We start from the raw sequence: 26168 nt of genomic DNA, 5'->3' as shown, positions 1-26168 counted from the left end.
AGTGTTCGATCTTTGTATTAATAATTATAACAAACTAGTGGAGTAATTTCACAAAAAATAATTGAATATCAATTCAATAAAAATTTAATTAATACGTATATCTCTTCAATATTTCGTTTATTTTTTATTTATTAGCACTGGTAAATAATTTTTCGATAAATAAAAATACGCGATGTTTATTTCGTAAAATTATAACAGCGCCATCTATATGCTCCTTGGCGAAACTAACAGTTGACACTAGACTATAATTCCGAATTCACAACGTGACTATCAAGACTCAGCTTGTTTTATTTATTTTTCTAAAATAATTATTAAATCTAAAAATATTTGAAAACAACGTAATTTTAATAGATTTTATTATTGCATACTTTTCTTTTTTTAACAGTCAAAATTCTCTGCATGTAAATAACATTAAGTACTTAAACATTATACTACGATAAGACGATTCGGAACATCAAAAAAGAAAGAGATGGCATTATATAGTTCACATAGCATTATCTCTTTCCTATTTTTAGTAAGGAATAGACAATATTGGGAAATCATTCGTTCTTTTAATCACTTTAGCAATAATACATTACTTGGTTGACAGGTTCGTCATGGTACGAATATGAGTAATATTACTAATAAGCTTACTTTAAACTTACATTGAAATAAGATTATTTTTGGAAAGGTTCTGGTAGGCCCCCTGATCGTTTTCTAAGTCTCGGGAAGAAAAAAAAACCTCTTTTGTGCAACAAAGATAGATAAATACTATCGCATGTACTCTTAGATCTCATTACGTATAATTATATCAGATCTAGAAAACCTCAGGCATTAATTACAAAGACGATTGACGTCATTGTTAGGCTGAACGATTGTGTGCAAGAGTCAGGGTAACTCAGGCGATACGGTCTAGTGAACATCGTCGTTTCCTATGACAATATGCAATTGGCATAATATTCCGATATCGTTTACTGAAATCATACCGAAACACAACAGATGACATAATATGAACATGTATAATATATTATAATTTTTTATTTATTATATAATATTGGAATAATAATAATAATATCGTTTATTGCAAAACATGTTGGTACATTTAGGTCTTATAGTAGTTGGTAAAGTGTCAAACATATTTGTAAGGGCGCAGCAATGTCAATTTTTAACATACGTTATTAATCATAATTATTACAATGAAAATAAATAAATCTAAGCAAATATATTCAGAAAGTCAAATGTTTAATTTTATAATGATTGTCAAATTTAAATTTAAAGTATTTTAAAAAGAAATCAATTTAAATATTACTTATTAACTAATAGTCAAATTATCTTAGTATTGTATAATAATAATAACATTTGTCAATTAAATCTTCGTAATAATTGCGTTTATTTATTCCGTGATATTATAATACTGCATTTATTTTATTAAATTACATAATTATAATACCATATTTTTATACCACTGATAACATATTAACATTACATTTTTTTATAACATTATGAACAATTTTCTTCGTCACTAAAAAAGCTCTGCAATGAGTAGTAGCATTTTTGGGACAGATGTTTATTATGTTGGTTTTTAAACATTTATCAGTACCATATAAATTTTCATTGACATACAGAACACGGGCCCAAGTTGACTATTTGCAGTTTTGAAACTGTTGTTGTGAGCCTGCTTTTGGGTCTTAGTTTTTCTGAACGACAATACAGAGGATATGCATCCAAATTATTCTTGACAATAAGATGCAACATGCAAATCGGAATTGAACCGATCGGGTAGTTTCGAAATCAGGCGGGTTTTCTGAGCGAGAAGATGAACCTTATTCCTATCCTCTTTAATATCTTTCTAATTTGTGATTTAAATCAACTATCGTTCCGATTTGAAATGCCAAAAGTTTCCGATCGGGCAGTTGTGTATCGAAATTATGCGTCTCGACTCGGAAGAGACGCAGTTTCCGGTCGGGAGAGACAATCAAAATCAAGCTGCAGGTGTACGACGAATACGGCCTAGTTCCCACTAAGCCGGACCGGCGAATTTGCCAGGAAACCGGCACTCGGACTAAGTGTTCACATTAAGCTGGATCTCGGAAGAAAACCGAAGACTGAAGTCCTTACCTCAGTCGAATTCAGAGCACTGATAGACGACGAAATTGTGGTGTTGTGGAATCTTAGAAGGTTTAATAGAGTAAAAATAAAACATTGGATATATCCTATTTTACGAGAAATATTTTTAATGGGCCAACTGAGAAGTGACGAGTCTAAGTTCTTCAATTATTTTCAAATGACAGCGTCCTCTTTTGATGATTTGTTGGGACGACTTTCGGCGTCATTACGTCACGAATCGAGCCTGGCGTTGTTGCTGGAGCGTTTGTCACTGCGGACCGCCGGCAGAACGCCCGGACCGGACCGGAGTAATGTGAACGAACTTGCGCAGAGTTGCTCCGGTCCCTGACTCCCGCTCGCCCCACCTGTACTCCCCGCGTGTCTTTTTGGTGTTCATCCAAAGAGGATGCCGTCATTCGAAAATAATTGAAGAACTTTGGCTCGTCATTTCTCAGTTGGCCCATTAATGTTTCATAAGTTCCTAGTGAAAATCTTTCCCGTAAAATAGGATGTACCCAATTTGAAAAGGTTGTAACCCTAACTAGCCGTAAACAGGTTCACTCAACAAATTCAACTTCCGGTCCACAAAATTTATTAAAGAAGTAAAGTTTAAAGAAAGGCTGTAACAATATAAAGGTAAATGTAAAAAAAAACAGGTATAACAATATAAAACACTCCCTACACTTTATTATTAAGGCACTTACCCCTAAATGGGCCGAGAAATTGAATTACAGAAATAGATACATGAAGGGTGTAGACTTATAAATTATTACACATGATTAGCTTATTAACAGCTCTGACTGTTGTGGCGGTCGAGCTGGGAGTGACCGTGGTACGAAAACAAAATGAGAAAGTGAAGGAAGATGGAACAATTCAAATTTAAAATTTAAATACAAGTAAAATAAAAAATATGATAAGATACAAGAGGAGAGAGGCGATACAAAGAGGTGAGATGACGGTGTAAGGAGGTCACACCGTCACAAAATTGCCTTCTAAGGTACCACCACGACACCACAATTTCATACATCGTCCGCAGTGGTCTGAATTCGACTGAGGTGAGGACTTATACGTGGACAACTAAATGTAAACAATCTCGATACATCTTTTTATTGAAACATATACTTTACAAATCAATAGATATAAAAATAGACTTGCTCTTTCATATGAAGCCAAATATTTGTATTTTGTATTTGTAGGAAAGTAAAAATCATTTTGTAAATGTATATTTCATTAAATAGACATCTCAAGATTGTTTACATTTAGTTAAGTACCTAAAGAAATGGACTATGACAGCCATTGTGTTATTGGTCCATGGAACCTTTGCTTAACCCCAGACACACATGCGTATTTGTTAACTCGTGATCAGAAATTGTCATTGAAAAACTATAAATGTAATTCAATCAATTCTACATTTATTCTTTTGTACCTACATACTCTAATATGTAATTTTTATTGATTAAGGCGCAGTCGGAGATATAAAAATGTAATTCTCAGGCTCTTTAAATAATTATCCTAACCGAAATAAGTGTAATTAAAAAAAACTTTATTATTTACCTGAAGAAGTTACTATAGTAATAATTATAAATGTTTTAGGTCATAAAAAGGCTGAGAGTCTAAAATGGATATCTAAAATAATAATTCTTTATTTGGGACCTTAAAATTAGTAAAAGGAGGTTATTAGAAAAACATTACAAAATAGAACCATAACTTAATTGTATTACAAATTGTACTACTCCCTTGACATGCTATATCCAATATTTTAAGACAGGACAAAAATACCCGCGATAGCATTTGGAATGCTCTTAGGATTTTACCTCTCACGACTCAACAGCAGGTATATTAATCTGATTCTGTTTACAAACCAGTTAAATAAATCCCAAGGAATGTAATAGTGAAGCGTGCAAAGTGCTGTTTGATCGGAAAATTAAAATTTAAGGAAATTCCGAATATGATTTCATTGAATGCCTTCATAAAACAATAAAAGTAAAGGAGATCTGTGCTATCTCAGTGGGAAAACGTTAAACTCAACTAAGATCGAGATGATATTGGTTGAAGTCGATGGTAAGGATACGCCTGGCGCAACCTGGGCAACAGTCGGTGAGAAACTTACGCCGGTTGGCAAATTCTTTCCCACGATGACAAATATGTCCCAAGCATAATTCAGCATGGCGGTTGTCTACATTACAGGAGTAGTTGGAGTGGTCTGCAAGTGTATGCCATTGATATGATAAGAAAGACAAAAGTGGGAAGCTTCATCTATTATTTTACTATATATATACGTAACATCAAAAAGAAATTAACATTCCGGATTATTTTTCCAACACCTGATTTCTTTAACTGTAACTATATTTTTAAAAGAATTCACGTTCAAGAGTTGGCTCTAATTGAACCATTTAAGCATTGACTTACAAATAAATGGACGACGGGTCTAATACAAAAACCACGAAAAAAATGTCCCAAGCCAACCTACTTAAACGTAGTGACATGTAAAGGAATATGAAAAAGCTAAAACGTTGAATTTAAATTGTAATGTCATCGCAGTACTGTCTAATTTTGCTTGCTTCGCTGTCAGTCGAACAAACGAAGACTAAAGCGTGAATGACGCTCTGTATACGATTTTAACGCCCTATAAGTTCGGACACTTTTTAACGCAGACCCGACGTCCATATAATTGTAAGTCAATGCATTTAAGTAAAGAACGCCCAACAGAAGTAGATCATAGCACCAATGCATAACATAGTGACGTGTCAAGCGTGCATAAATAATATGACATTGTTTAACAAAACATAATTGTAGACAAGAATATTGTTTACTACAAGCAATGTTCTGTTCTAGGGGCTTATTCATCCATTTAGCATAAATTGGAATGTGATCAATAAATATAGGAGAATTGCAGTATGAATATAAACTGTAGCAGCACTGAACTGGGACCAAACTTCAGGACAAAAGCGCCCAAAACAAATGAACGCATATCAAAAGGGAAATTCTGATGGGAATGGCGTCTACTTACATTCTTTAACAGGAAGACATAAATAGATAGATAATAACGATATATCCATTGAACACTACGCCGACTTAATTTTTGGACCAGGAGGTCTACTCTAGATCTCCGTCCGACATCCGTCCGAAACAATTACTGCCAAATAAGCAATTCTTGACCAAATGAAAAGACGCGTGATGCGAATGAAGCTTCATACTGGATACTTGTCTTTTAATTTTGTCGAATATTACTTATTTGACAGTAATTGTTTCGGACGGATGTCGGACGGAGATCGAGAGTAGACCCCCTGTTCTGTTTTTATTTTGTTTTTTGTTTATTTTTCCACAAAATTCGGTGAGCATAATATTAATAAATAAATATCGATGTTTACAAAAATAACAGAAAATGACCAAAATATAATACCTATTAACATAGTGTTAATTGAAGGTATCGATAACTTTATTCAGCACAAACACAAGCAGAAACTAGCAATTACAATCGTTTCACAGGGTATAACACAAAAGCATATGGAACATAAATTAGTACACATTTTTTCATTTACTTTTGTTAACTTAAAGGGTACAAACAACTTAACAGAAATTTGAATAACAGTAGTAAGCAAGCAATTCTTTGCTAATTCAAATTGAATAAGCATTTATTACACACGTGCGAAATCGTGTTACTATATGCAGTCGATAAGTAGGCCATTCCCTCATCATTAACCTGAAATACAGGGTCAACCTAGTTCAGGCACCAGTCTCTGCAAATAATCTTGTCTGTAACATATATATCAATACAGTGTAAACTTCACATATAAAAAAAATATTGTAAATATTATTAATAATAATATTTACAAAAAATCCAAATAGCCTAATTATTATATAAGCAAATTAACAATAAACAACATTTGCTAACTCACTTCACTGTATATAGAAATGATCGAGACAATAAATACTTTACGGATTGAAAATTTAAAGTTGAAAATCACCTTTTTTCTGGAGCAAAAGTAATTAGCGTGCTATTTATTTTGAATACACTTTACCAACATTGACAATCGAGTGACCTTGATCGTGATTTACGTAGGAAGTGTGTCAGCAAGCCTGAGATATGCCTTGGTTGTCGAAGCAGTCTGAACCAGATTCAAAGCAGTATCAAGGTTGAGCAAAAGAGGATCTAGTCACTCGACACCAAATCTGAAATCTGCAGACACAGCACACGAGTCATAACATGATAGCTTCATAGAACAGTTTTTGTCGTAATATGAGATTCTCGCCAAACTAACAAAGGTGGAAATAGAAATTCTTACAGTACCTACCCACAACGACATCTGTTACTGCATAATTATGTCGTCAAGTACATTACACCGAGCACGTCCCAAAAACACTTTGGGACTGCACTTTCCCATCTCAACCTTTTGAAGTACATGCAATCCTCAGATTCTTTTATAATATCAAGAGACGAGGCGACCAAGTCGTGCGCCAGGTGGTAACTTGCACGCCTGTCGATAATAGTTGCAGTGCCACTCAGAGCTTTAAATCGCAAAGTTTTGAAGGGCACTGCCACTGCGCCATAAGCCTGTAATTTCACCAGCACCCTTACCCTTTAAACACCGGAACGCAGTAATGCTAACATTATTGCTTGGCGGCAGAAATAGGTAGCAGTACTTCCCTGGACGAACTCTTTCACAAGGAGCTCCACTGCTATTAAAAAGATATCAAGCATATTAAGGTCTCCTTAATAAAAAGACCGAATTTGTTTATTATACAGTTGGTCCACGAACGCCCACGGACAACTCACGAATTCCTGTACAAATTTGCAAACCCCAGGTTACAGAACGCTAGACCCTGGGCCGTAATCTTTCAGCGTTCCTCTTTACCAAACACTCTTGTGTATTTCATCATTATGTCCGTCTTGTTTCCCTTTCTGGCATCTGTGGTCTACGTAGTTAATGTGAATAAATTTTTTTATTTGTACTGTGATGTCACGCGTTGGCGTACTTTTTGTAACGCAGCTATGACGTGATGCATTTTTATATTTGCCAGCTTCATGATCTGTTGTTGTGAAGAAGCTAGCATCTGTAAGTATAAATAAAAAATTCCACTGCATTAATAAACTGATTTTATAGTAAACAAAGAGATAGTTCACCTGATGGTGAGTGGCTTCCGTCACATGTTAAATATTTCCGGAATGTTGCGAATACTTTACCGTGGGATGTCGCTGGTAGAACATAAGGAGTTTGATTTGTGATAGACATCAGAAATCAAATTCCTTATGGAAAATCATGTGCGGCGATTTCCCCTACCACAAACACCGTCAGTGTGCTGTGGAAATAAATAACTTACACTTGGTGAAGAAGACATGTATGGTTTTGGGCAAGAAATCAAAATTACCGAATATTATAGCTGAATTTGAGTGACCTAGTGTTATTTATTGTCATGTATGTTTTATAATGAGCGCATGGTATGTCACACGGTAATTTCGGAAGTATCCAACCAAATTGCTCTATCATAATGGCCATGTTGTTGTGCGCTTGAGCAGTGTCAAGCGTGGACGGTTTTGGTACAAAGCCCATTGTTTCGACGCTTCATTGCCCTGAAACAATGTGACACCGCGGATCCGCTATTCTATTGCATGCGGTCACTTCAATCTCATTACGTAAAGATGACTTATTATCACCATTTCTGTAATTTTCTGCTTCGGAAGGGTTTGGTACGGAGGTTACGCAAAGGTCAAATACAAACTGAGGAACACCTTGGTATTTTATACATAATTCAGTTTCAGATTTGTAAGGTCAAGGAATATGATTTTTTTATACAAATATTTTTCGCCCTCTTAGGGTTTTGAATTGCGAAAAATCCGTTCTCAGTACACCTACACTAAATAAACGTAATGTACCTTCAAGTTTTCATGCTTCTAGGACTTGGGTGTAGTTTCACGCACTACTCCTATACATACATGTATATTATAGGTTATAAAAATAAATCTTTTTAGACAACGTTGTTTTGAAACTATTGAAACTACTTAAATGTCCAACAATTTTGACTACACAATTTTGTCCAAAGAACTTAAAATATATTGATCAACGCCGTACGCAGTTTTCCAGCTGAGGTTTATTACAGCGTTCATTGACCTCACGAAAATCGTGACTGACTTGGTTTTGTTGAAAACCAAAATATTCTATTTCTTTTAAGTGTGTTCAATACCATGACTTAGCATGATGCTACTTCTTGCAAGCGATATATTTTCGCAAATTGTTCCATTTCGAAGAACAGACGCCTTAATTTGTATCTCGCAGATCGTTTCTTTATTTTCTGCAAACCGCGTCGTTATCAAAAATGCATGTCAAATATTTGGAAGTATATAATATCAAAAAACTTGGCAGTAATAGTCGTGTGGGAAAGCGATTGTTTCCAAACACAATGTGAAAAAAACACGTGAGAACCCTAACCTCATATTGGGTTTGCTTGGCTTGATATGACCAAAACTGTCTTCTTGAAGAAGACTCGCAAGTGGGACGTGACTGCATACGGAACATGAGTGGATAATAGTGATGATATGATAGTATAATTTAAAATTCCTCCGCTTTGCATATATTTATTGAAATGTCTTAATTTCGATTAGACGAGTTTTCAACTTAGGAAAGAGTTTGGGACACACAGGCGGTGAATGTATGGCAAATCTACAAAAGGTGAACTACTAACATTGATTTACATAAAATAAATTTCAAGTTGACTCAAGTCATTGTTATCACTAAAGATACTATAAGATATGACACTAAAGTTTTCATATGCGGATTGCGCATGTTCGATCATGTGTCTGAATATAGAAGGCTTCAGTGCCTGCCCATCAAGTTGCATCGTGAGGAGCACGTTCAAAGCTTTCTCTATAACGTTCTATATGACCCTCGTACTCCGCCTTATCTTAAGGAAAGTTAAGGTTGTGATCCTCCCCGCTTCCTCGGGGAGGATCACAACCGTGAAGTTAAGTCTATAATGGAAAACCTACTGAAACCTCCTGGCACTCGCTCAGTGTATTTCAAAGTCTCCTTTACGATAACTTTTGACGACCTCTGTAGTCGAGTGGCTTGCACACCGGTTTTCATGGTGTCGCCATCTCTGAGGTCTCGGGTTCGATCCCCGGCCGGGTCAATGTATAACAGCTTTTCTATATTGTCTCGGGTCTGGGTGTTTGTGGTTTAGTTACTTATTTTGAGATCGGAGGAACGTATGCGATGTTGTCTAATATTTGTAAATCGCATCTGGTATTTTATTGTAAATGTGTACAGCCCTGTGATAAGGACTATTTCTGCACATCATTAAATTGTATGTAGGGACTGTTAAATTGTTTTTGCGGCGTTCACTTTTGACTTGTTCAAATATTGAAATATGTTTTTTTACAAACATTGCCGTTTCAAGTATGTATAGTGACGGTAGTGTAAGTAGGTTTAGGTTGGTAAAGTGTGGTCTACAGGAGATTCTCTGTCTTAGGTTTAATAATATACGGAGGCATTTCTTCTGAATTATAAAGAGATCGTTCGCGTCAATGCTATGGCCCCACATGATTATTCCGTACCGGAGCCAAGCAATCGCATACGCGTGATAGGCACTTAGTGCGCACTCTATTGTTGTATTTGATTTTAAAATTTTTAATGCATAAATAAATTGTGATAGTTTAGATTTTACATTGCTTATATGGATTTTCCAATCTAGGTGTGTCTCGAGTGTCATTCCCAGAAGTGTATAGTGACTTACTTCCTCGATATTCAGGGCATGTTTTATAGGGTTAAGATTTAGTGGTTGTTTTTGTCGCGGTTTAAATTGTATCATTTTGGTTTTTTTATTATTTATTTCAAGGTTGTGGTCTTGAAGCCAATTTTTTACAGCGTTGAAAGTATCTATTATTTCGTTATTAGCGCTATTTTTGTTTTTTGTGTATTTAAAAAGAATGGAAATATCATCGGCAAACATTATACATAACGGAGCCGAAATCTTTGGGAGATCATTTATATAGATCAAGAAAAGGATACATCCCAACACGCTTCCCTGTGGAATTGACCAATTTGTGGTTATATTTTCCGATGTGACACATTCTAATTCTCCGGTGTCATTGTTTACATGATCTATCTGTACTAGTTGTTTCCTGTCGGTTAAATACGACTTGAGCCACCCATGAGCATCCCCCCTGATACCGATTCCTAGTAATTTATTCAGGAGAATTGAGTGAGAGACTTTATCGTATGCTTTGGACATGTCGAGCAGAATACCTACTGCGTAATGTTTATCATTTATATAATTCAAAATCTCCTGCGTGTATTTAAAAACCGCTAGAGTGGTCGATCGTCTCTTTCTAAATCCATATTGGTTATTGTGAAGGATACTGTATTTCTCTGTAAAACTACTTATTCGGTTGGCCATAGTTTTTTCGAATATTTTTGAGATTGTTGATAGTAATGCAATTGGTCTATAGTGGCTGGGGTCGTCCGATTTACCGCCTTTTTTTAATATAGGTCTAATTTTGGCTATTTTAAGTAGATCGGGGAAAGTACTCTCTGAGAACGATTGGTTGATAAGCTTGGTTAATGGAGTGGTCAGATGCTCACTGCAGGCTTTGACAAGAGCTGGGGGGATTTCGTCGATACCGCAACTGTATTTGTTGGGAAGAGAACGAATAATTTTAAGTATCTCGAGTTCTGTGACTGGTTCTAAGAACATGGTATTAATGGTGGGATCGACTACTGGTCTGCCATTTTGTCTACCTTTAGTATTATTATGTGGAGATTGGCATGTACTTCCAACGGAGGCGAAATAGTTGTTAAATATATTTGCTATAGACGAAGGGCATTGTGTAACATTTTTTCCCGATTTAATTTTGAAGCGATTTAAAAGTCTATTCGTAGGTTTTGTGGTGGTTCGTTTAACGATATTCCACATGGTTCTTGTTCTGTTTGTAGATATCCTCATTTCTCTCGTATAGATATTTCTTTTAGAATTTCTTATAGCTCTTTTTAGTGCTTTAGAATATAACTGGTAATGTTTTTTTAATATTTTATTCTGTGTCTGGTTCACCATTATTTTTATAACTCTTTTATGTTTGCAGGATGTTTTTAGCCCCTTAGTTAACCAAGATTTATTTTTATTGTTGGTGATTTTTTTTCGTTTCCTTGGAAAATGGATGTCTATAAGTTCCCTTAATTTGTTATGAAATAAATTGTAATTTTTGTTAATGTTGTTGTTTGATTGTATTATATTAGTCCAGTCTATTGTACGTAATTCTGATTTAAATGAATTTATGTCAAGGTCATTATAGAAAATTCTTTTGTATACTATTGTAGACTTGGTGTGTCTATTATTTAAATTAAAAGTGTAAAGTACGCATTTGTGATCAGAGATTCCTTCGTCAATAATGTTTACCGTGTAGTTTTAATAGTAGTTTTAATAGTGTAGTTTTTAAATATTTATTATTTATTTAACTATGGAACGAACTCCGTCTGAAATCCGACATTCTAAGTCGCTTCCTATTTTAAAAACTGGACTGCGTAAATATCTTCTGACACTGTCTAGTCTGCAACGTGTATATATTTTTGGCTATCGATTTCAATTTCGCTCTGATTAGCTTTACTATATCTCAAAGGTTATCTGGACGAGGTCACTCTTAGCGATAAGGCCGCCTTTGCCCACATTCGTTTTAAACTGTCTATGTACTGTTTTTGTACACACAAGAGTGTGTGAGCAATAAAATGTACGTCTATCTACCTATCTGAAGATGACTCATTTAGAAGCAGTAGATCTCCTTGAGAAAGAGTTTGTTGCAGGGAATTACTACCACCAGACTTATTTCTGCCGTCAAACAGTAATCACATTACTGCGTTCCGGTTTAGAAGAATAAGAGTGTTGGTGAAATGACAGATACATGGGACTAGTCAACGTTATGTCTCGTGATGACGGACGCAGTGGCAATGCCCCTATGATCTTTGCGATTTAAAGCTTTGATTGACACTGCAACTATTATGGGTAGACGTGTCTCCGTGTCACTTACCACCAACCACACGACTTGTACGTCATTTGATATCATAAGAAAGTAATTAATAGACTTAGGCGTTACATTGCGGAAGCCCATTTTAATAAAAATGGAAGTAAATTAATTTGTTACTCCGCGAATCTTAAATCGCAGCTTCTTTGCATGATTTAACCTTCAGTGCTTCGTTCGCTGAGTAGCACATTAACTTACTTCCATTTTTATTATCATAAGAAAGTACTTTCTAAATCCAGACCCTTACCGAATTCCGAAGTCTGATTTATTTTGTGTTTGATGAAATTTCTGAAATCTGTATAAAACCGATTAACAACAAAAACCAAGGCACCTTTCCATCATAGTTTACAACAATTATAGGTTCCGCCTATTAGTCATAGTTAAGTATAAAAACCGATTTTTACAGATTTTTTAACTGTAAATCATGCCTTGTATGACCTCGACTGAGTTGCACAACAATGTACGCAATCACATTCATTTTAAGTACAATACTTCATTGACTTCACGCGTGGCAATTGACATGGGACCAGAGATGGACAAGCATCCGGGTTTTGAACCCATTAACGCCCGAAATCAAGGGCAAATACTATTTACAACAAAATATTTATAAAAAATGTTTATTGTTTGCTATTTGCTATTTAATATTTCGCCTTTCTATTGAATCGATTCGCTTAAAAATCGCATTAAGATGAATCTATACAAAAACTCGTTATCGTGTACACTTGAATCGATTTTCATAAAATCAAATTGTAATGTACATACCTAGTAGTCAGTGAGAGTCCACAGGATTGAAAGGTGGAGTTGCCTCTTTTAAAAATATTTTTTACTTCGAAATTTTTGATAAGCATGGAGTTATACCAAATTCAGTATTCGTTGTTTCTGCCCATAAATATATACATACATACCACGGGTCTCATAAAAAAGCTCAAAATCACTCAACGAGTAAAGCTCGGCATTTCTCTACGTGATCGAATCAGAAATGGGATCCGTAGAATTCTCGATTGGAGACCACGAACCGGAAGGCGTACGACTGCCCGCTAATAGATGGACGGATGACCTGGTAAGGTCGGCGGGTAACCGATGGAGGCACGTCGCGTTCGATCGCCTAGTCTAGAAATCTTTGGGGGAGGGCTACGTTCAATAGTGGACGTCTTCCGGCTGATATGATGTTGATGTTTCTGCCCACGATTTTTGGCAGAAATGGGTGAGAACTTTGGTTAAAACTCGGGCGAGTTGATTGGGTCTTAACCCACTGCCCACCTCTGCATGGGACTGGAACCCATCAGCATCCTGATTTTGATTCAAACAAGTATCGATCCGATCGGGTAGTCTCGAAATGAGATGAGTTTCTGAACGAGAAGATGAACCTGACTCCTACTTTATCTTTCTAATTTGTGAGTTAAGTCAACTATTCTTCCAATTAATAATGTTAAAGTTTCCGATTGGTCAGTTGTGAATCGCAATTATGCGCATCAACTCGGGAAAAAAAAGGTCCTTGCAAAAGAAGTCCGTTATCTACCCAGGATGCTGCGAGAGGCCATTCAAATTAAAAAACATCCCAATTTCACAGGGAAGATGGTTTCTCCGTACCACCAGTTTGGGATCCAGTATTTCCTCCGATGAAAAATCCCAAACAGACATAAGACTGCGGTACTTATCATCATGTTTTATTTTATGTTTTAATTTATTCTAATTTCCATTATTAATTAATTATAAATTTAACTTAATAAAAATTCATATTGTTAATATAAAATAATTTGAAAAAAGAAATGTAGCGTAAATTTGAAATAAAAATAAAATTAAAAATAAGGTATTTAATTAATAACTTTTGTAACTATAGTGAAAAAATGGGGTGGTTTGCATTAATATTAGACAAAACTGGTTGATGACTGTACCACCTCAGTCAACCGTGACCATGGGACCTGTAAAAGGCCCGAAACGGTTTGTTTGAAAAAATAAATATACGCGCTTTAAATCCGGAAAAATAGTTTCATTTCCTATTTGACGTATTTTTTTAGCAAAAGGGCCTGCTGCTCCAGCTTCTGCTCTCTCAGTGTCTTTATTTTTGGTCACCTGTTCCTTTCTTAGCTCTCTAATTGTAACATACAGACCAAATTTTATGTCATCATGCAACGCAACTTCGATGTAACGCACGTCGATGTATAAGACTTTCGATATAGTGTCCTGTCGATGTAACGTTTTCGATACAACGACTCTCAGGTCTCCACTATATTGTAATGAAAATATAATATATAACGCTATTCCAATAAATATAAAACACGAGATACACTTAAGGCCCTTGAAAGACATCTTAAATGCTATCTCCAAAGTAAAGCTTTTTATTTTATTAAAGAAAATATGCATTATTATAGTTCTTATTTATTATAGTTATATTATAATAATAGCTATTTTACACTCCATACTGCATTTACTTGACTTTACCGTAAATGCGGTTCAAACCAGCTAACAAGCTGAGAAGTATAAAGTAAATATAAATAATAACAACAGAATTTGACGAGAAGAAAAGGTACATGTTATCCCAATAGTTAACAACAGGCATTATTCCTAATCATCTTCTCCATAGCCTTAAATTATTATGAAAGCCTCTACATAACCTTGCAAAAAGCTGTACTTTTATATGCATACCGCATTGTCAGAAAGTTCATGAAGATGGAAGAGGACGAAGTAGGATCTTATTACACACCCACCACGTACTCGTAGATACACGCCATACTGCATTTACTTGACTACGGTCCGTAAATGTGGTTCAAACCAGCTAACAAGCTGAGAAGAATAAAATAAATAATAATCCATTTTTTATAGTTTACATATACAGTTCTTACTATTGGAATTTATAATGTATAGTATTTTATCTATGTATAGAATAATTATATCAGGAATGAGACCTTAATGTTATTGAATTATACTTATTGTTGATATTACATAAAATTGTATTTAATTTAAGAAATTAAGGACTCGGCGCCCTCAAAATTTTGCAATGCCCCTACGGGATTGTTACACATTATGGACCTACATTAGTTTAAGAACACCTGTTTTATAACTATGTGACTTGAAGAATATGAAGAAACCATCACAGGATTGCATTGTGGCTTTTTGTGTGGCTAGGAATTACGCTCGATTATAAATAGTTATAATACAATGCAAGCGCCACATCTACGCATAATACGACCGAAGAAAACTGCGCGGGCGCAATTCAGGCGGTTTTAGCTTGTAGCGTATGGTTTTACAAGTCAGAATCTCTGAAGCGTAGCAAAATACCATTGCCACGGTGCCTTGAGCGCTCGCACTATATACTTAAACGCAACGACGTGCGCAAGAACACGTGTAAACCAAACGCGTGCGGCATTTAATAGCTTATCCTTAATGACATCGATAATACAATTACACGAGGACTATTTTAATGCAATCGAAATAACACGTGTTTGAAGGCCGGTTTTACCAAGTATAGTTACGACGTTGCTGTAGTTTCATCATCAAGTTATTTATACGTCTCACCTCTGGACACGGGTCTCCTCTCAGTAGAGGGTTTAGGTCATGGTCCGCCACCCTGGCCCACGGGTTGGGGACTTCAAAAGTTTTCCGAGGGCTGTGAACTTTCTTCAACGTGCAAGTTTCATTACGATGTTTTCCTTCACCGAAAAGCTCATGGTAGATTTCAAATTAAGCTTTGCACATAAATTCCGAGAAACTCAAAGGTGTACAGGCAGCTTACCATCAGGCGCACGACTTGTTCGTCCCGTCTCTTGAGAGTATAAAAAAAATGTTTTACATGAAGTCATTAAGTGTGTACTTCGATTCTTATCTGATGTATCGTAAACATTATGCAATTAGGTAGTGAGTGGATATACAATATTTAAAAACTTTTTAACTGCCTCTGTGGCCGAACAGTTACCATGCCGGACTGCCGCGCAGAGGTCCCAGGTTCGATTCCCGGGCTGGGAGAAATATTTGTATGGCCTACATTTATTTCTCTCGTGAGTTTGGGTGTAATTTTGTGGTTGTATATGTGTGTGTCCATGGCATCCGCGACACAGGGTTTCCCTGGGCTATGCGGAGTGTGTGCGTTATTATATGTTCGTTATATTTCAAAGATGATGGATGCGACGAGCATTTTGTCAGTACAATTACGCTCTCAGATAATAGCACAATTCCAGCCCGGATTCGAACCGACGGTCTCTGCTTGAGAGGTGGTTTAACTATGCAAACCATTAGGCTACCACGGCTTTGTTGTTGTAGTTTACTTATTAAGTATTAGTTAGTTGCAGTTATTAAGAAATACTTAATTACAGGTTTATACTTATATAACCGGCGCGCGGCGGCCGGGTTGTTTGTATTAATAATTTAACAGAAAACAAGTTTCAAACTTCTTCGGTTTTGCGACTGTCAAAAATTAGGACAAATTTATATACTTCCCATATAAATATGTTTATAGATTTGCGTATGAAAATTTGAAGATGTGAAATGGAGCAAATTTTGTTTATGTACATATTGCGATGTGATCTAATATTTTTGTCGTCACGAAATCACATGTACGATCTTAGTCCGCTGTCAAAAGCATATAGATACGCTAACAATGGACGTTTGTCAACCAGTTTTATATACAAATTAGCTGGCGGTGGTTGATTCCGAAAAAATAGTTTCCTTTAAAATGTATAATAATCGAGAAAACCTAAGTAGTCGATATAAAGTTATATTTTTATCTTTTACACAAGAGTCGGGACGAACAAGCGCGACTTGTTCGTCTGATGGTAAGCTACACGCCTGTCCATAACAGTTGCAGTGCCACTCAAAGCTTTAAATCGCAAAGATCTGAGGGGCACTGCCACGCGCCCGTCACCCTGGGCCGTAAGTTCCTGGATGAACTCTTTCACAAGGAGCCTTAGTGCCACCGAAAAGTACTGCCATCTTACCTATTTTTGCCGCCAAGTTTTGTGTAATTTCCATAATACATGTGCTTTAGTTACTAACTTGGGGATCAGAGCATTGTATATTTGTAGGTAATGTTGTCCAAGATATATTTCTTATTTATTTACTTGATTGAATAGGATTGATGGACCTTTAAAACAAGAACGAAGCTCGACAATCACTCGTGATACTACTAGGCGTGTCCGTTGTAACACGGGGGGTTATTATTGCCCGTGTAACTGCTAGTAGTTCAGCTGGTAGTAAAGGGAAATTTGGGAACTGTTTGTTTCCATATCCAGTAAACAACACGTTAAACTTGAAATTTGAATTAATCTCTGTGCTGCTTAAGATGAGAACGCTCCAAAATATAAAATATGAAGTATTCTTCGACTGCACACACTCTTACGCCACACGCTGAGCCACTACATTAATGGAAGTGGACAAGTTCTGCAGTTTTTGCGAGAATGCGACAGAATAGGAAGAATATTTTATTCTCCATTCATCTTCCTTTTCCTGTTTCCTGGCCACTCCCTTTAGAAAGGCTAGGTGTTTGCGAATTTCTCTGCTCACGCGTCGCCGCGCCCGCGCAGTGAATGTCAAATGACCGCCACCTGGGATGATCAAGCTTTCTATTCCAATTATAGTGACCGTTTGTTTGTCCATCTAGAGATTTCTATGATTTATGTGGTTTGTAAAACTTGTTTCACTGGTGTAGGTACTGCAACTTGTCGTTTATTCGTTATGTTTTCAAATTTAATTATATAGTTTCTCGTTATATTATTATAATTAAATATGTAGGATGTTATTCATCACACATACATTTCAAGCGTCTTGTGAAAGAGTTCGTCCTTTTTTGTTTTTGACGGGGGGAAATCTTTATCGATACCCCTGAGCCCAGGGAGATTCAGGGGTTATGTGGGGACTCTCCCTCCACACTGGAAGGCCTACCCCACTAAAACCCCCCCGGGTTTCCTTCTCGCCGGTTGAGTCGGCGCCGTGGGATCAGTGAACATTCACCACGACGCCGCCCGGCCGCCCTAGCTTGCGCCAGGGCTCCCGCGCCAACGGAGGGACGAGTCGGTTGTCCTCCGACCCGCCCCCCAGACGAGTGAGGCCGTGCAATGCAGGCTCCGGAGTCCCTGTCCAGAGCCCGCTGGTCTCACTAGGGGATCAGGCGAGCAGCGAACTGCCTTCGCCTTCTCCCCGTACGTCTGCGCCGGGCCGCGGCCTCCTTTTGTGACATAACCTCTGTGCAAAAGGAGGCCACCGCCTCCCAGGACTCCTCGCTACCGAGCATGGCCTGAGAAGTACTGCCCATCTTACCTATTCCTGAATGAAACTATGATACACTACGAATAAGGATTCCTTTACGATAAAGGGCGCGTTCAAATTAGCCGCTGTTAGAAGCGTGTAACCCGCGGCGGCCGTGCGACAGTCGCGCTGCAGTCACGCTCGGTTGCACTCACGGATAGTGAGATGTACCACCTCACGATGGATGAAAATCGTATTGAAGAATTTATAGAGAATGTAAAACAACACCCTGCAATATGATATAGCAGTTCCGCCAGTTATTCCAATCGATTCGATAAAGAAGGCACGTTAAAATTTATGTCTAAAATTTATGGACAATTTTGAAACTGAAACTACAACTGAAAAAAACGTAACAGGTGAGTCATTTTTAATACCTATATGTGAAGTGTGTACCCGAAGAGGTAAAAGTAATGTTTCCTCGTCAGAATCCGTCGCGTAACTGAGTAGAAAGATAAAACAAAAAAATTGGTCCAACTTCAGCAGCGCGACAGACGCGCGGTCGCCGCGCGGATGCAGCGCGGCTGCCGCGTGGCTGCAGCGCTTCTAACAGCGGCTAATTTGAACGCACCTTACGGCTGCACAATTGTGGAACGATCTCCCATCTGAAATTCAACATTCTAAGTCGCCTATTTTGAAATCCGGATTGCGTAAATATTTTCTAACGTTTGCAACGTGTACATTATTTATTAGTAAGCGTAAGTTTATTTAAGCATATTTATTTATACATATATTTACGTAGGTATAATATATCGTTATTTATTTATTAAGTGCTTCTCCCGCTCCGATTAGCTTTCCTCTACTTCAAAGGTTGTCTGGAAGAGATCGCTCCTAGCGATAAGACCGCCTTTGCCCACAATGATACCAATAACTTGGGTTGTTCATGTACTGTTCTTGTTCTTTTATGTGAGCAATACGGTGTATACCTAAACCTATCTATCTATCTATCTACGAACTTCAAAACGCGAAGATCTGTCGAGCACCGCCAATGCAACCTACACCCGGGGACATAAAGTTGACAACTCCCTGTAATTTCACCGGCACCCTTACCCTTCAAAATCGGAACGTAGTAATGCTCATGTTTGGCGGCATGCACATATAAATGGCGGTAATAGTTCCCTGTAATACTAATACTAAACAATTATGTACATAGAAAATATACATTATATGCGAATGACCTAAGAAGTAATGTATAAAGGATAAAGCTCCGGTACAATATTGCGGTTTTTCAGCCTCCACCTGTGGTTCCTGGCAAACATTATCAAAGCACGACATCTAAAATACGAAACAAGAGTCCTCAAACCTCACACAACAAAAATAATCATTATTAACTTAAATTTACTTGTTTATTTATTTATTGTAGATAAATTTGCAATTAGTTTATAAACATTTATTAACAATTTTTAAGTATATCGGCTGTCACGATGTTTTACTATCATGAAATTCAATTATTTTTTGTGAAATTAATCCAATTTAAATAATAAATCATAAATTTTTCTTAGTCAAAGTCAAACAATAATTGTTCCTTATGTAAAATTTTAAACTTGAAAACGTCATTTTTTAAGCTACCGCTCGTTCACTACGCTGACCTCCCTGAGAAGAACGAGCAAAAAACTCTAGGGATTGCTCTTTTCCAATAAACTTAAATGCTATAGAATACATTTTGAATCATATTTATGTGGAATCTAGACTCACGTTGTCTTTCCATACATCTTTATCTAACACGTAGTCTACAATTTTGTAATATGACTTTTCAATTAAAATACTTTTAATATAAGTTTTAAACTTAGGAAATGGTAAACTTAATATATGCTCCGGAATCTTATTGTAAAAACGTATACAGTTCCCCATAAAAACATCGTCTACCTTAGTTGAACGAAAACATGGTACCATGACTTTGGACTTACTTCTAAGGTTAATATTATGGATATCTTCTTTTTGAACGAAGTTATGTCTTAGTATTTACTAAGAAAAACTCATTTGATCCGACTGGATACTAACCAGCACCCTCAGGCAATCCGTGTCAGATGCTCAGCCACGCAACGAAACACCTTACGAATTTTTGTATGTGTTCATTGCAGATCTTTGTTTTGTATTTTTATAGACTTTTTTGCCGTCCGTTTTGCCGTCCGTTTTGCGCCCTCAGTGAGAAATTTATTTCTTTACTTACAATTTAACATTATTACACTGACCACTTCCGCTGGAACAGTATGCCAGTACCGATTCATACTACGAATTATTTAAAACTAGTCTAAATTCTGCATTTTTATCAAAATCACAATGCTTCATAATAACCAGTGTGCGGTGTAAAGCAACACACGTGGCCATCACACGTGGTTTTTACAGCTACAATGCGTGATGTAATACGCAACAGTAGATTGAGTTTCGACACCGGGGTCGCAGAATCAACAACGCCAGCGTAACTATAGCTTAGGAAATCACCACACACACACGAGAAATAGGCTTGAGCCCTTCAGATAGAAACTTCTATAAGGGTGGAAAAGACGCGAAACTCTCCTATTAGAATAAATAACGTACACACTCAACATTGCCCCGCACTATGGAAACCCTGTGTCGCGGTTGCCTTGGACACACACATAGACAACCACAAATTACACCCAAACTCACGAGAGAAATAAATGTAGGTCGTACAAATATTTCTCCCGGCCCGGGAATCGAACCTAGGACCTCTGCGTGGCAGTTCGGCGTGGTAACCGTTCGGCCACGGAGGCAGTTAAATTGAATATATGACAGAAGCATCCTGGGTCTGCACCTTACTTTTTTCATAACCCGCAATTTTCATGTTGTATATTCTTTTCTCCAATTAAATTTATGTACAGATGACAGCACATCAAGCTGCGCATTGACGGATCTTATTCCGTTGCACTGGAGACGATATTCGAACAAAAGTGTACGGCTTCATGTGCTGACTGTACATATAATCGTTAATTTCCTAACTAACTCATCGTGACTAAATACTCCACATCCTTTGCCCATCGAGATAGGCACAGACAACAGCCTTCCACTTGCTACGATTCTTACACACACCCTTCGCCTCTACAACACGCATCAGAGCTTTCATACACGCTCGTCGGTTAAGAATACTCTTGACCTGCAGGGCTAAAATGGCCGCATTGGCAGAATCGTAATATGATTAATTGACAATTCATATTATGAATAGCTTACAATTCATATAACGCAATTCATCTCCATACAACATTGTCAAATAGATAAATTGCGTATTTTGTTTCGGTTGGAAAATTCATAATATGAATCGTCAATTGATCATATTATGATTCTGCCAATGCGGCCTCTTTAAGCCCCCTGGCGGCCTACCACAACCTCTTAAAACAATATTACTTTAACCTTACATTGACTTTTCGTACCATAAACCGCTTAAAGTAAGCTTATTGTAACGTTAAAACTATGATGTTTTATTGGCAGCTTTGTGACTATGCATTCACTCAGTTCGTACTATGACGCGACTTTAACATTAAAATAATATTGCTCTTATGTCAAATTTAGCAATTTTAAAATACTTACACGGATGCAATGGAAACAATATTATTTTCAGTTTTATTGTCTAAATATTGATTTATAAAGATTAAAAGTTAAGTCGAACTTATTTATTTACATGTATCTCTTCATTATTTTGTTTATTTTTTATTTAATAGCACATAGGAAACAATTTCTCGTTAAATAAATATACGCGACGTTTTGTTTCGTAAAGTTATGACAGCGCCATCTATATCCTCCTTGGCGAAGCTAACAGTTGACACTAGACTTTAATTCCGAATTCACAAGATGACTGCCAAGACTCGGCTTGTTTTTGACGTAATTTTAATAAATTTTATTATTACATACTTTCCTTTTTTTTTAACAGTCAAAATTCTCTGAATGTAAATAACATTAAGTACTTAAACACTGTACTACGATAAGACAATTCGGAACATCAAAAAAGAAAGAAATGGCATTGTATAGTTCACATAGCGTTATGTCTTTCCTATTTTTAGTAAGGAATGGACAATATTGGGAAATCATTCGTTCTTTCAATCACTTTTGCAATAGTACATTACTTGGTTGACAGGTTCGTCATGGTACGAATATGAGTAATATTATAATAAGCTTACTTTAAGCTTACATTGAAATAAGATTGTTTTTGGAAAGGTTACGGTATGCCTCTGGTCTTTCTTTAGGAGGTCCTCAATTTGGTTATGGTAAATTCGCCTTACTTGCCCACTCACTCTTGCATTTTAAATGTGTTTCTGAGTGTTCTATCATTAATTCTCCCTGTGTGTTCGACCTATGTAAGCATCTCTTTCTCAATTTTTACCTGTTCGGCTTCTCCTAAGCTGCAAAGCTGTCTTATCACCTGGTCCGTAATGTAATGTTACTGCATCCATTGAGGCTATCAGCGCAAATTGGTGTAACCCACATTTAATTTTGTTTTATAGTATTACTTTAAATTACGTAATTATTATATATTTAGATGTCATTTTCATGTATAAAATTAATAATTATATACGATTACTATTTAAGCATGAATTTGGCTAATTTTAATTCCTCATTAACTGACTTCAAAAAAGGAGGAGGTTCTCAATTAAGATTGCATGGTTTTTTTGTATGTACGTTACGCGATTTATGAACCGGTTTCGATGATTCTTTTTTGTTGGAAAGAGAGTACCGCAGTAGTGACCCCATTTAAATTTGAAGAAAATATTCCACCTTCTAGGGTGGCAAACTAGGGATGAATGGCTTTTGAGGTCGGTTTTTTTACTACTCTGTACTGAGATTATCATCTTCTTTTCTTATAATACTTGTCTCTGTTGCCTTTAATACAATTACTGCCTCTGTCGCTGAACGGTTACCACGCTAGATTGCCACGGAGTGGTTCCGGGATCGATTCCCGGGCCCGGAGAAATATTTGTATGGCCTACATTTATTTATTTCGTGAGTTTGTATGTAATTTGTGGTTGTCTATTTATTATTTATTTTATTTATTTATTTAACACACATATCAATGACATTACTAATGTCTATGTATGTGTCCACGGCACCCGTGATACAGGGTCTCCCTAGTGTGGGGTTATGAGATGAATCCAGTTCGCGCGCTTTCTGGTAACCGATTTCAATAAAACTTGGCAAATAGATGTAAATCCACTTTTGAGGTCAGTTTTTAGTACTTTGTACTGGGATTATAAAAAATAAGCTTGGCTTTTTCTGTACCAGGGGAAATGTTTCCCAGTTTCGCAAACAACTTAAATGGCTACCAATCCACCGTCGTAGAGACCTTCACGTCCTTTCCCTCCTTTTTTCAATTCTTTACGACACCTTTGCTCCTCCTTACCTCAAAGAACGTTTCGTCTTTCACGCTTCTACTCTTGACCGTCCACTTCGCTCCTCTCAAACCCTTTCTTTAGAAATGCCCTCCCATTCTTCTGATTTTTTCTCTAACTCTTTCACTGTTTCTGCTATCCGATTGTGGAATTCTCTCCCTGAAAATATTCGACGATCCCCCTCTTTACATACTTTCAAACGACGTGTCAAGGAGCACTTCCTTGAGCAGTGACTTCTTTCCCTTTCTGCCTTTAATGTCCTTGTTCTGTTGTTATTATAATCCTTCATCATAATATAATAAGTAAATATTTTTATAATTATTTATTTATGTATTTGCATTGATATCATTGTGTATTTTTTTTTTTATTTATTTACTTTAAAATGATATATTATTGTGTTTATTATTAATATTTATTTATATTATATACTATATTTATTATTAGTATTTATTAATATTGTTTCTCAATCTATCGCTGTGGTATCTTGTATCTTGGTTGCACCCCCTTCTAAGTACTTTTCCTATCCTAAGGTTGCCTGGAAGAAATTGCTACTTAGCAATAAGGCCGCCTGTTGTGCGTATGTTTATCTGTACATGTGTTTATGTTCGTGTGTTTATCTGTGCAATAAAGTATATTCATTATATTCATTCATGTTTGGGTATGTAAAGGCTGCCTATAGCAGTGCCACTCAGAGCTTTGAATCCCAAAGATCTGAAGGGCACTGCCACTGCGCCCCGTCACCCTGAGACATAAGTTGTCAATTCCCATGTGCCAGTAATTTCACCAGCTGCCGTACCCTTCAAAACCGGAACGCAATAATGCTCACACTACTGCTTTGCGCTGATATCCTCAATCCTACTTTCGTACTTGTTCAGGCAACCCCAACAAGCTACTACTACACAATAGTATAGGATCCACCATCCTTCCATACACCCTTTATACGAATATAATTCACAGATAGACCAAGATTGATACAAGCTACGGATAAAGAAGTGAAATGCTGAACCAAAACTAAGTAGCCCTGTTTATTGTCCTTTTCACCATACCTGTATATCTTAATTAAATACACCAAGTAGCCCTGAAAATTTAGGAAGGAATACAGTCGATTGAGTATCTGTACTGTGCATTAGCATATTTTCGTAGTACGTACTGTCGAGTGACGATCGGACCGGGGCAGCGACCGGACCGTGCCGGTTCACCGGACACGTCGTTGACCATCCTCAACAATTGATGGACTTAAAGAAATATTTTTATAAAACTTTCTTGGTAACATAAAAAATCCGTACAAAAACAATTGAGTTTACTGTTGCCTTTATTTATTGCTTTGTCAATAAATATTACCATAATAAAACTATGCATATAGGTATATACCTAGTAGTAATAAAATATCAAATAACGAAATTTTACTACTGATAATCAATCTACGAAGTTATCCAACAATTGTTATCTTTTTGACGACCTCAGTGGCAGAGTTGTAATCCTAAAAGACGTTTGATGGTGTACGATTCCCGGTAGAACCAATTAAGAGAGTCAAATGTTCAAAATTTGCTTCTAGTCCGGTGTTCAAGGTTGTTGTTACTTCCGTCTTTTTATTCATAACAATAAGACTATAATGACACTGAACTCAAATTTTATTAAGTTAATTATTGCCGAATCGAATCTATTATGTCATTGACTGGGTCAAATATCGAAAATTCGAATAGGTGGTTGTTATACATGAAATGTAATTAGTTACGTGACTATGCACTTCCTCTCCTTAACATTGAGTTGTGCGGTGCTTGTTGAAGGCGAGGCTTGCGCAATGTTAAGTTGTGACAGTTTTACGTGTTGTTCACTGTTTTATAGGTTATTGACCCTGAGATACGTTTAAAAACGTGCACCTCTGGTAAAATCTGTAAAATTTATTAGGAATCTCGTTATACAATTGAAGAACGTTGCCAACCTTGTTGGAACTTCTGCCACAGGGAGCAATTTTATACCCAAATTTGTTTACTATGGTTAAATGTAATTGTAATGATATTTCAGTTGACAAAATTATTAGTGATAATTTAACGTTGTCTACAGACACAAATGACACATTCCCTTCAAAATCTTCGAGCGGCAGCAGCGGCGGGTGGCGGAGGGACGCGGCGAGACGCGCACGTGCATGTTGCTCTGCAAAGACGCTGATGCGACGGCTGCCTATACTATCCTGGCTGCCACAGTACACACCACGCAAAGGCCTGGCTGACATCATCGCAGGTACCACTCCATTAAACTTAAATTTTTTATGGTCTCCAAAACGATAGCCAGAAATTAGGTTCATGTAATAGTAAACGGCTATTATTTAATTAATTAAAATTGGTAAAATTATAAACAAAATTTAATATAATGCTTCCAGAAATCAGTAGAACATCCGGCGTACCACAGGGCTCTGCTCTTGGACCTTTTCTGTTCATTCTTTTTATCAACGACTTATAATAGAAAATATTTTAAAATTTCACAACTTTTAAAATACGCTAGTC

General features: G+C 36.7%; 1 protein-coding gene across 1 annotated transcript in view; it reads left to right on the top strand.

The window, feature by feature from the left end:
* Positions 1 to 26168, top strand: part of LOC113233927 (sodium-independent sulfate anion transporter-like) — a 118090-nt gene that overhangs the window by 58007 nt on the left and 33915 nt on the right. Inside the window, exon 3 of the mRNA XM_026469162.1 lies at positions 25729 to 25905. Within this exon, the coding sequence (XP_026324947.1) occupies positions 25729 to 25905 (177 nt within the window). The remainder of the gene's footprint in view (positions 1 to 25728; positions 25906 to 26168) is intronic.

The sequence above is a fragment of the Hyposmocoma kahamanoa genome, unplaced genomic scaffold (assembly GCF_003589595.1).
Source record: "Hyposmocoma kahamanoa isolate Upper Pololo Valley unplaced genomic scaffold, ASM358959v1 80, whole genome shotgun sequence".
NCBI lineage: Eukaryota > Metazoa > Arthropoda > Insecta > Lepidoptera > Cosmopterigidae > Hyposmocoma > Hyposmocoma kahamanoa.
Note: the sequence above shows the minus strand (reverse complement) of the source record. Positions and strands in the feature narration are given on the sequence as shown.